The sequence below is a fragment of the Leopardus geoffroyi genome, chromosome A2 (assembly GCF_018350155.1).
Source record: "Leopardus geoffroyi isolate Oge1 chromosome A2, O.geoffroyi_Oge1_pat1.0, whole genome shotgun sequence".
Classification (NCBI taxonomy): Eukaryota; Metazoa; Chordata; class Mammalia; order Carnivora; family Felidae; genus Leopardus; species Leopardus geoffroyi.
Window position 1 is genome coordinate 87,433,898 of NC_059331.1, and position 12,972 is coordinate 87,446,869.

The 12,972-nt window shown below is 36.5% G+C and overlaps 1 protein-coding gene across 6 annotated transcripts in view; it reads right to left on the reverse strand.

Annotated features, from left to right (window-relative positions):
• The window catches only part of PCLO (piccolo presynaptic cytomatrix protein), a 419,978-nt gene that overhangs the window by 38,358 nt on the left and 368,648 nt on the right, over positions 1 to 12,972 (reverse strand). For all 6 annotated transcript variants that reach the window (XM_045494642.1, XM_045494638.1, XM_045494641.1 and 3 more), the window contains one exon: positions 9,428 to 9,501. In XM_045494642.1, coding sequence (XP_045350598.1) covers positions 9,428 to 9,501 — 74 coding nt within the window. The remainder of the gene's footprint in view (positions 1 to 9,427; positions 9,502 to 12,972) is intronic.

Consider the following 12,972-nt stretch of genomic DNA (forward strand, 5'->3'; position numbering starts at 1 on the left):
CTCTGTGCTGTCAGCTCCGATTCTGTCTCCCTTTCTCTGCCCCTCCCCTGCTCTTTCTCTCTCTGTCTCTCTCTCTGTGTCTCTCTCTGTCTCTCCCTCTCTCAAGAATAAATAAACATAAAAAAATTAAAAAAAAAACAACAACAACAGCACCTTTTCCACTGGAATGCCAAAGGCTGAAAAAGAAATCATTTTAGAGAACACGAGTTAAAAAAGCTTGGGGAAAATGAGGCGGGAAGTAATAACTTACACGACGCAGATGACAATCAGGACAATGATAATGAGCATTTTTTGACTCTGAGGCAGCCACAGTGCATAGAACATCACACTCTATTTTCATCAATCCCTGCAACACACTGACAAGGGAAGTACTGTTGCTGTTCTTACTTTTGTAGATTAGGAGCCAGAGACTTAGAGACTTTCAGTAGGTTGTCTGATTTCATGCATATAAAAATTAGCATGTCCAAACTGGCATATAAAAATATACCATGTTGATGAATAAGAAAATATTATGTACTGACATCAATTACCTCAACATTAGAGCTTCAATAAAACTTCAATTCAAAAACAGTCCAATTCAAAAACTGCAAATAAAATTAGGATAATTGAATAAGTGTGGTAGAGACAAAGATAGACATGTCAATAAAATATTCCAGACAGCCCATTACCAGACATAAACATACCTGAAAATTTTGAATATGATTGATGTATTTCATATGAAGTTGGAAAAGAAAGTTTTCCAGGAATGTTTTCAGGAAAATTGATTTATATCATCACAGAGAATAAAAGAAATCGATTTAAATAATTAAATATTACATTCCACATCACAAAAGAGCTAGATCAAAATAGAAATCATTATGTACCTAATATCCTCTAAAGGTAAAGAATACCTAAGCAAATAAATTAAGGAACAAATTTGGTTTATTACAAAATTATTTATAAATTTGACTCCACATATGTCTGTATTTAAACTCAACAGCAAGAGTCAGGGATTTAAATTCCTACTTTGAAAGCCCTGGACTCAATCCTTTGTTCACGTATTATGTTACTCATACCCATGGATTGAACAACCACCCTCATTTTTCCCAGTAAGTTCAATATCTTCACCTGCCATGCCTAAACCCTGATGAGGCAGCATTGTGTTTTGGTTAGGACCATGGCCTTTAGTGTCAGACATAACTGACCCTAAAGTCTCTTGACTTTGTTTGTGTCTTCACTTTGCCCCTAAAGTCACTAAAATCCTCTGGCTTTCAATTTCCCTGTGTATCACTTGCAGGGGGAGCGGGGGGAAGCATAGTATATGTTGTTACTGAGATTTTTCTTTTCCTGGTGGATGGAGCTTAAGAGAGATAACGTACCTCCCTGTTGCTAGTTCATGTTACTACGTTACGATTCTGAATCTAGATCCAAACTGAGACCTGCATTGAGACTGTATTCACAGTCCCACTATATAATATATATTGTTTCTACCTGGATTTCACATGTATACAGTTGACCCTTGATCAACATGGGTTTGAAGTTACCTGTGGATTTACATCTGCTTAGCGTGTAGGTTTCTTCTAAAAATACAGTACAGCACTGTAAATATTTTCCTCATGATTTTTATTTTCTTCGCTCTAGCTTACTTTAAGAATATAGTATATGCTACATATAGCATACAAGATACATGTTCATTGACTGTTTATGTTATCAGTAAGTCTTCTGGTCAGTAGTAGGCTATTAGTTGTTACGTTTTGGGGGAGTAAAAGTCATACACAGATTTTCAACAGTGCAAGGTGCCCTCGCTCCTAACCCCTGCTCTGTTCAAGGGCCAACCGTACTTTAAGCCCAAAAAAGTCCTAAAAGATGATTTGAATGTAAAAAGAGGTCTACCTTGTTCTTTCACAGGAAGATTCAATATTGTAAGTGTTGTGTCTAAATTCCTCAGTAACATCAAATACTTCCCACTGTTCACAGAGCATGAACTTCCATATCCAACCTGACTTTGTACACATTTCCAGTTTCTGTGCTCTCCCTTTGTACCTTTTGCTCCAGCTTCACCGAACTGCTTTTCTCCCACATACCCCAGGTCCTTTCTTCCATTAGTGTCTTTCTGCATCTTGTTCCCTCAGCCTGGAATTTGCCTCTCCCACTGCCAACTATTTAGACCTCGTCCATCTTACAAAGCAGTCACCACCGCTACCCTCTTGCACAGAATCATGCCCCCACCGCCCCACCGACTCCCAGAGATTTAGCAATGCTTTCCAAAGCCCAAAGCACATAATTTTGCTCTCAAATTTATGAATTTTTATCACAATTCTTCTCTGCATTACAATTACTAAAGGTAATAAAAATTTAACAGCAGCTATGGCAAAGTCTCCAACTACCGTGAATGCTTTGGCTCTACCCATTGGCTGAGTACGCTCGCTTACTGCCTGATTATGAGATGGGACCATCCTAGATCATAAGCCCCCTCAGATCAGCGTACCTATTGAATTGATCTCCGTAGCATCCAAATTTTAACACAATGCCTCGCACAAAACAGATATACTCACATATGACACTGATCAATTCTAGGCATATAAAAAAACAAAGTGTACGTATTAGTAAAATTAGGGCAAGAAACTCACAAACAAGCAAACATGTTCAATCCACTGAAACCAATTTTATAATATAATGTGCCTACATTGGTCAATTTTTAAGCACAATTTGTGTAGGGCAAATAATCCAATGATGCAAAATAATCCACTAATCACATTTCCCTTGATAACATCCTGACCTTCAAAATTGAGATAAAAACCAAATAATATCACATTTTCATAATGATTTTGACAAAACAGCTATAACAATAAACATATTGTCAATAAATTTTGTCCATTGTCATCTTCAATAAAACAGAACTTAAAAAAAGAAAACTTTTTATGTAAAATGAACTCCTTGAGTAAGAGATATAAACTTCTGGGTGCCTGGGTGGCTCAGTCAGTTAAGCATCTGACTTTAGATCTGGTCATGATCTCACGGTTCATGAGTTTGAGCCCCACGTCGGGCTCTGTGCTGACAGCTTGGAGCCTGGAGCCTGCTTCAGACTCTGGGTCTCCCTCTCTGTCTCTCTTTCTGTCCTTCCCCTATTTGTGCTCTCTCTCTCTTTCTCAAAAGTAAATAAACATTAAAAAAATTAAAAAAAAAGAGATATAAGCTTCTAGTTATAAAATAAATAAGTCACTGTGATGGAAAATACAGCATAGGAAATATAGTCAATAATATTGTAGTAACATTATTCGGTGACAGGTGGTGACTACATTTATCATGGTAAGCATTGAGTAATGGATAGAATTGTCAAATCATAATGTGGTACGTTTGAAACTAATACAACACTGAAGGTCAACTATACTTCAATAATAGGATTAATTAATCAATTAACTCCTTGATAGAGCATTCTTGACATCAGTAAAATGAACAGAATCTGAAAATTCCAAAAAAAAAAAAAAAAAGGAGAAGTGATATACAGAAGACAAAAAAACATTTTCATATTTAATTTGAAATGTTCTCAGTTTAATTAAAAATAGAGCCTGAAGAAATGGGAAATGTCTAAGAGGTGAGATGAATTTTTCTTCAGGAACAAGTTAATACCTATTATTTGAATTGTGGGAACTCTATTAGGGTTTCCAGAAAAGGAAGGATTATGTCGCATTCCATGCTGCAGCCCAGTCCTTATCCCAGGGCTGGTCACGACTAGTGTTCAATTAAGTATTTGCTAGGTGACATATTGGATTCCCTTCTAACATCTGTTATTATGCTCTAATTGAGGGCCTTCAGGGTGGTTTTATATTTTTCTCTTTGCAGGCTGACTCTTAAATACCCCAGTTGGTCAGGGAAAGAGAGAAAATGAAATGAATATTTTACATTGAACACTTAGATATTCTAATCTACAAACCCTAAAGGAGATAGTTACCCATCATCTACTCCATTTCTTTTTCCTATTTAAGAGAAAAATACTTTTAAAAATCTTAAAAAAAAAAAAAAACATTTGTCAAAACAGGATAATGAGATTCAGGACTCCAATACTGAGGCTTAGATTTTTTTTTCCTTTTTAAGTAGGCCCAGAATGGGGCCCAGCGTGGGGCCCAATGAGGAGCTCGAACTCACCGCCTGGAGACCAAGACATGAGCTGAGATCAAGAGTCAGATGTTTAACCAACTGAGCCACCCAGGTGCCGCTGAGACCTAGATTTTTATTGGTTTAATTCAGGAAGTGATTTCTGTTCTACACTTTCTCATGGACTTTGCAAAACATGTTCATTTGTCTAAAAGGGACTCATATGAATCACTGGTAAAGCTATGTGTAAACTATAGATCTGTATAAAATAAACCTGAGATGCGAGTTAAAGTGAGATTGTTGTGGTCATTACAGACTTTCGTTATTTTTTCATAAATTGTTATGCTTTTTTAACAACAACAATAAAAACTCACTTCCCATAAGACATTGAGTTGAATCTTGTTCTCTTGCCTACTCCCCTGGCGCCTGCTTCCTTGGATTAACATTATTGGTGATGTGCTTTCACAGAGTCAATTATTTGAAATATTTGTGACTAGAGTTTAGCGTATTTCTATAATGGTAGAGGTTTATTTGTTCTGTCCCATTGAAAATGGAAATTGAGTGATTAAATTAAAGCTTCTAAAGATACTTAAGAAAATAAATGATGTATGGGGATTGTTTTTTAAATACACACAGCCAGGCAAATTAAACCTCATACAAAGTGTGATTCTAATGCCTGCTGCAAAAGCTTGCCAACACCTGGTTTAGGCCAATAAATGCGTCAAGCCGGTCACTGTATATAACATATATGGATACCCACTAACAAACAGTAACACTATTACTTACCTAACACTTAATGAAAACAATGTAGGAAAGGGCTAGATCATCTATTAGGGGTATGGGAGAGTTTTGATGTAAATTGGAAAAACACTTGTCACTACAAATAGGAAGTCTGATTTGAACTAAATCTTTAAGAGGAGTGGTCTTCTATAGCTCTTCCAAAAAGTGCTTGACATTCTGTCATTCTTGACGAATCCCACTCTTGCATGGAATCCAAATGGCTCTCTTTTATATTCACTTTTTTAAAAATTTTTTTTAACGTTTTATTTATTTTTGAGACAGAGAGAGACAGAGCATGAACAGGGGAGGGGCAGAGAGAGAGGGGGAGACACAGAATCAGAAGCAGGCTCCAGGCTCTGAGCCATCAGCCCAGAGCCCGACGTGGGGCTCGAACTCACGGACCGCGAGATCGTGACCTGAGCTGAAGTCGGATGCTTAACCGACTGAGCCACCCAGGCGCCCCTATATTCACTTTTAATAATAGCTACAATTTAAGGGATGGTAGTCATGTGCCAAACACAGTGTTTGTTTGTACTTTACATTGTGTGCTTTTTTAAGTTGTGAAAGTTCAACCATTCCTTAGCAGAGACAGTCCACAAGAGGGTTACTATTTTCTACTACAACTTAGGTTGGAACCCCAGAACCTTTGCTTGATCTCCCATTCTGACTGAGCATGAGATTATTCAGCATGAGATTAAAATATATGAGTCACTGCTATAGAGAAGATGCAACATTACTGGAGAAAATGACTAAGTGGAAAAATAGATTAAAAAAAAATCAGAACCCAGAATAAATAGATCTACTCAATACATAGAACAAGGATGTGACTAGCATTAGAAAATATTTCATATAATGTGCTCAACATAAAGTTTCAACCCCATCAAACATTACTTTTTGTATTCTGTACACTGTAATTCCAAAATAAGAAGAAAAATGTTATAAAAACAAACTGTTCAAGGGTGATTACTTAAAATTTCTGATATACTTTGGGGCGCCTGGGTGGCTCAGTCGGTTAAGCATCTGACTTTGGCTCAGGTCATGATCTCACAGTTTGTGAGTTTGAGCCCTGCATCAGGCTCAGAGCCTGGAGCCTGCTTTGGATTCTGTGTCTCCCACTCTCTCTGCCCCTCCCTCGCTCATTCTCTGTCTCTCAAAAATAAATAAACATTAAAAAAAATCTCTGATATACTTTTGATTTAAAGTATGCATCTCTTTGTAGATCAGTTTCCCTTAGAGTGGACCAAGGTGTGCATAAAACAAAGTGCTTGCATGAGTAATCTGAAACCCTCTGGGTGAGGTGGAACACTGCAAGATCTACAGTCTCAAAATAATCTTGCTAATCTGCAAAGAGACACTTTTTCTGGTGTTCTGGATTAGAATTAAAAGGAGGAAAAATCCAGTCAAGAAATTATTATGTCTAAAAACAAAGTGAACTAAGTCTGCTTTGTTTGTTGGTTTGTTATCCTATAAATTGGCTGTTTTTGTTGTCTGACAACAAAAGGAAGCGAAAGCAATCTTCCGATCACTCAAAACAAAATATGTACCATAAGTTTACCTGGATGACAACACGGAGTTGACCTTATAGCTCTATGGGGACAAAACAAAATCTTGTACGTTAAATTGGTATTTTCCTCTTAACTGCTTAGAATGATTAAATTCTTGGGTAACTTAATAATTTTCTCCCTAGTCCCTATCTGTGTATTCTTTTCAACTGAAAACTGTTTGTACAGGTTAAATACTTACTGTAGTTTTCTTCTCCGTATTGTTAGCAATATCACCTATCTCTTACAGAACTATTCATGCCAAACTTCATATAGATATGTCAATTATAAATTTACTTATTGGCAACATTTTGGAAAGTAAGTCGGTAAAAAATAACTTGTCCAAAATATTGTTACCAAAAGGGTACATGACTGTAAATGACTCACGTTACATTATGTATTCTATCTTATCCCCTTCCTCAACCTCCTGCCCTCTGCTCCATAATCTGAGATTAACTACTGATTAGTCAGTTCACTAAAATATAAACATATTGACTCATAAGTTTAAGTAAAATACAAAGTAGCTTATGACTGATTCCCTCTTGTGTGACTGATAGGAAGAGGAAAGCAGTATTAGGACGAACACATTTTTATTCATTGACAGTTATGAACATTTATATGAAGATAATTTTAGTTTTGAACTTTAAAATTAAAAGAAAAGTGAAAGTAATTAAACTTTGAAAAAAGTACGCATGAATTGTTTCTCTATTTACTTGAATACTAGAGTCATATGAAAATCAGTGGGCATCACTTTCACATATGATTATATTGTTTATTCACTTACTCAACAAACATTGTGAAAGCAACATTATAGGCAAAGGCTTTCTGCTAAGTGCTGGGACACCAGGATGACTAAATCATAGCTTAGGTCTAAATGTCATTCAACTTTATGGAGGAGACGGGCATAAGAATAGATAATTACAGATCAAAGATCAATGATAGCAAAAGATGCACATTATGGTGTAAACCAGGGCAGACTTTGTTAGTAGTAGAAGAGCATAGGAGGAGAAGGAGGCAAGATCTGGAAGAGGGTGAATTAAGTTCAGGGTGTACGTAAGTTGATTTGTCTATGGAATCTCCAGGCAAAATACTGCCCGGGCCCTGCACCTCTGGGCTGAAGGTGTATTCTCAGGTGCATTCTCTGCTCTCCTGTCAGGGCAGCTGTGCCCTAGGATGGTTCCCAGGCTCCCCTGCCCATTTGGCCTCCAGCTGTATTTGATCAGGCACTGACAGAGGTTGGAGAATGGGAGGAAGAAAGCATCTAGGATATTTCTCCCCATCCTTGTGTATCTCAGTATATATTTCTGATATTTGCCATTTCTCTTCCTTGTCTCCTGCTGCCTGCAATTCAGGCTTGCCTGGGTTTCCACTCTCACTAGCCTCCAGCTTGCAGGGACAGTAGCTTCCTTCAGCTACCTCCCTAGGTCGGCTACCTCACTGCTAACTGCTTGGTTTCTCAGGAAGACCGGGGGTATGTAATAACTGTCAGGCATCAATCTCCTCTATTTTAAATACTCAGTGTGGTTTCCCTTTTCTTGGTTGGACACAAATGCCTGGCACACATGAACTATTGGAGTCTGAATTCCAGGGAGTCTAGAGGGTAAATGTGGGTCTAATCAACATATAGATGAGAGGTGATGAGTTTATGCAGAGAGAGGATGTGCAAAATGATTGGTAGATTGGGGTGGGACCCTAGGGATAACGGCAGCCAGTAAAAGAAAAGCAGTCTGTGAATGAATCTAAAGAAAAACTTTTAGTAGAACCAGAAAAATGTGATATCCACTCATTCACGAGGAACCTCAGGCATCATTCGCACACAGCATTTGCCCGATGAGGTTTCCGAAGACAGATCAGGTCACTGGTTAGGTAACAGGACCCTATTTGAAATCCAAATATGGGTTTCCTATCTCTTCATCTACTGTCATTGTGACACCGTACCATTAAATCATTCTTTTTCATAGCAGGTGATTCGGCATCATTTTCCCGGGTCCCAGTCCCTTGCTCTTTTCTTGTGTGCTATTTGCACCTCAGCTTCTTTTCATGTAAAACCTGTGTATAGTATTATTTGTCTTCACAGGTAATTTTGAGAATTAAATGAGATAACACATGGAAAGTACTTGGAATAGTATAAAATAATTAAGGTAGTTAAAATTAGTGACAGGAGGTTCAGTTGAAGAAGGAGAACAGTGCTGTCAGATCTTATCACAATATTATGAAAGATAAGCTAGTCTTTGTTCACCTTACAAAAACTGAATATGTGTTTGCAGAAGTTCAGGATTTTTTTTTTTTTTGCATTTTGTTGTACATTTATCATTTGTTTAATAAAACCAAATTTAATTTCAAATGAGGTTCTCACGTTAGAAGTAAGTTCAATCATTATTTTTTTCTCTAAAATGATTTTTATACCCTTAGTTTCTTCTTAAGAATTTCCATTTTAGGGGCGCCTGGGTGGCTCAGTCGGTTAAGCATCCGACTTCGGCTCAGGTCATGATCTCACGATCCGTGAGTTCAAGCCCCGCATCAGGCTCTGGAGCCTGCTTCGGGTTCTGTGTCTCCTTCTCTCTCTGCCTCTCTGCCTCTCATGCTCTTTCTGTCTCTCTCAAAAATAAATAAACATTTTAAAAATTAAAAAAAAAGAATTTCCATTTAAGTGAAGTCTCATGTTTTATTTTCTATTTGCATGGTATTTTAACATTTTTTTTTTTTTTCAAATTCAACAAGTGATTTGTTTTTCCTGAGAAGGTCATTGGAGTCTCTCTCCAGTCATCCTCACTCTTTTTTCTCTTTAAAACATCCAGGACCCAAAATTACTTAAAGGTTAAATATAAACAAAGAAGTTGGGAAATGGTTAAATGAAATCACAAAATAATTCTACTTTAATAGAGAACAGAGAAAATGAGGCTGTACCTACCTACTGCTTTCACCATCACTACTCAGAAATTTACATTTCTATTCAGAGAAAACCAAACTCAAATGCTTGCGGTGTAACATGTAGATTCTACCAGCACCCAATATTGAAAATTTGAACTTACCTTCAGCGTCTGTTAGTCCCACTCCTACCCCTGGCTGTTTTACAGGCTCTTGCCCATTCTGCCCCATCTTCCCTCTGTTTAAAAAGAAAGTAAAAAGTCATGATCTCCTAAGTGCAAATGAAAAGACCAAGTTCACAAAAATACAATGACATTATATATTCAGGCCCGAGACAAATTACTCGAATGGCAAACATAAAGACAGCAAATTGCTCCGCATCGTGTTAACTTTAAAATAGGGGCTTGTTTATTATTCCTACTTAGTCTGAACATAATACCTCGAAATTCAGTGTCTCATGTGTTGACTCATTTATCAAAGATCAGACTGTCGTGAAATTTTCAAATTTTGTTTTAGAATCGGGGGCTTGTGTTTTTTCCCCACTTCTAACTTAAGAAGTGAAAAGGGTTTTCATATCTTTACACTTAGTTGTGATAACCTATACAGGCCCTTTGGCGAAGAGGGAAATTCTGAATTAAATAACTTACAGAAATAATATTGTAATAACACAGATTTTTATTTCACTTAGTGACTTTCAGATCCTGCCTATGTTTTCAGCTGTGTGTAGCATATGGGCTTTTGAAGTCAGACCTCCTGGTCCCTGCTTCTGGCTTCACTATTTCATGCTAGTGTCATCTAAGGTGAATCTACTTAATCTAGTGAATCTATTTCTCCTTTTGGAATATAAAGATAGTAACACTAGATCGCTCCTGGGTATGAGAAAATCACATGGAAAATGCACATAAAGTCCTTAACACAGTGCCTGAAACATCGTAAAATTCAATAAATAGAAAATATTAATAAGCATTATATAACGGCTTTAGAATTCAGCCGGAGTCTACTACTCTTGGAGTTTTAGCTTCGAACTTTCTGGAAGGCCAAATCAATGAAGAATTCATGATATTTTGAGCACTCTGTGTTCAGAATATTGATAATGTAACAGCCAAAACACTATAGGCTACTTTGTATTTCTTCAGTCATAGAAAAAGCTACATGGCGTAGAAAAGATTCTGGAATTGTCTTTATATGTACTTACGTAATATGTTCTAAAAAGAGGAAATAAAATCCCTTAAGTGTTAAAATGGGTATTTGAACAAAAGAACGCCTTGATACTATACTTGCTAGGCAATAAATCTAAAAGTAGTATTTAGTAACAACTACTTCTTACTTTCACACGAAAAAATATTTGGTTTGTTGAACATGCTGAAAATGTAATTGTATTCATTTCTTAAGAATCCAATTACATCTTACTTGAAAACTGCTCTAAAGATCCTCTAACCATTTTACAGAAAAGGTTCTGTCCATCACGAAAGAGGAATAGACATAAAATCAGATATCATTTTATGTTGAAAGCCATCACATTCTTCCATTATGACAACTCTAGGTCAGAGGTTTAAACACAAATTTTTATCAAGTGTGAAGGACCAAATACCTGCAAAAATGTTAGAAATCATATATATACCTGTATAAAGATAGATAGATAGATATAGTCTGCATCTGAATATATACAAAAAAATTTTTGATTAGGCAATGCACAAAACTTTAATTTGTGTAATTGCTTCATTGGGACTCAATAAAAATAGACAATAACTGAAAAAAAATAATTGACTCTGCTCTAGTCCAGTCAGAGAGAAAAGCTTCATAAGTCAGTAGCAATCTTACCGTGAGCAGTCACTATGACTAGCGGAGGGAACCCAAAAAATTTGTTGCTGAGTCAAGCTCAAACGAAAGGGAAAACCATTTTATCTGACAGATGAGAGTACTGAAGAAATTACTGCCCTATATATGCCTAGGTTTAACAAAATAATGAGAATATTTAGCAACAGTAATAAAAATAAAGTTTTGGTAATTTTTTATTTGACCTCGAGTCCTAGGTTTTGAATTTTAATGGTGATATTCAACTGCAGTCTTTGTTTCTAATGAAAACTGATTTTAACGTTAGGTCCATAGGCTTAAGTTTTAGAGGCATTTCTAAGATTATATAGAAGCTTGTGTGGCGTTGCGAAGCTAACAAATATGAAGGAAATGTGACTGTGGGTCACATTTGAATGAATGTAATGAACATATGCATGTACATTCATACATAATGAATGTAATGACTGTGGGTTATGCAAGGGATGCAATTTTTTTGAATTCCCAGGAAATAATCTTCATCTCAGAACATGCTGACTACAATTTATAATTTATATTTGTTAATCACAAAATAGTTAAACTCTTTTTAAAATTTTATTTTTATTTAAGTTTATTTATTTATTTTGAGATAGAGAGAGAGAGAGAGAGAGGAGAGAAAGAGTCCTAAGCAGGCTCCTGATGTGAGGCTTGAACTCATGAACCCTGAGATCATAACCTGAGCCAAGAGTCAGAAGGTTAACTGACTGAACACCCAGGCACCCACAAATAGTTACGGAACTCTTATGTTAGCCTAAGCAATAATTGTGTTAGACACAGAAGAGTGTATAAAAGAAATACCAAATACAGCTTCTTACGTATATTCTGTAATGCTTTAGAGGAGAGAATTTTTCTTTGGGCTCATATGGCAAGTCAATAGTGTCCTAGGCAGTTTTTAAAGGCTTCGATTTATAAGAGAACAGGAAAATGGGAAAAACAAAACTGGAATGTGGCATATATGTAAAAAACACATAATCTATTTCTACTTCAGCTATTCAGATATTAAAGAAATACTGTGGTTTTTCTCTGGAAGTGATAACTTCATCAGCAGTGTTAAATTATTTTGAAATGTAAGGATAAATAGGAAGTATATTAAGTGATGTGTGGTTAAAAAATTACAAATTCATATGACATTCATAGCCTAGAGAGAGAAATGTAATGAATTTGCTGACATTTTCTTCCAACTGGATCATCAGAGACAGAGAACTAATGAGATCAGACTCCTTTTAGAAATAATTTCCAGGGGCACCTGGGTGGCTCAGTTGGTTGAGCGTCCGACTTCAGCTCAGGTCATGATCTCACAGTTCGTGAGTTCGAGCCCCGCGTCAGGCCCTGTGCTGACAGCTCGGAGCCTGGAGCCTGCTTCTGATTCTGTGTCTCCCTCTCTCTCTGCCCCTCCCCTGCTCATGCTCTGTCTCTCTGTCTCTCTCTCTCTCAAAAATGAATAAATGTTTAAAAAAAGTTAAAAAATAAATAATTTCCAATAAAAAAAAGAACTGATTCAACATAAATAACTATTGAATCCATAGCCCAAGTATAAAAAAAAGGCAAAAGATATGGACAAGTGATCCAATAAATTTAAAAAATTGAAGTTGGAAAAATATAACTTGCAAATCACAAAATAAACCCACTTCTTACTGTACGAACCCATGTCCCCATTATTTTGCTTTTGTAAGTTGAGCCATTATCTAAATATTAGAACTATTCTGGAGACTAAAAGGAAAGGTTTATGAAAACCTTGACATTAAAACAAAGAGAAATCGAATTTCTGCTCCCAGAAATGGCCACACTCAACGTGGAGAAAACGAAGGAGATCCTTTAACCAGGGTCCAGATCAGGGGTCTGCAAAGTCTGTAAAGGACCAGAGAGCAAATGATTTGAA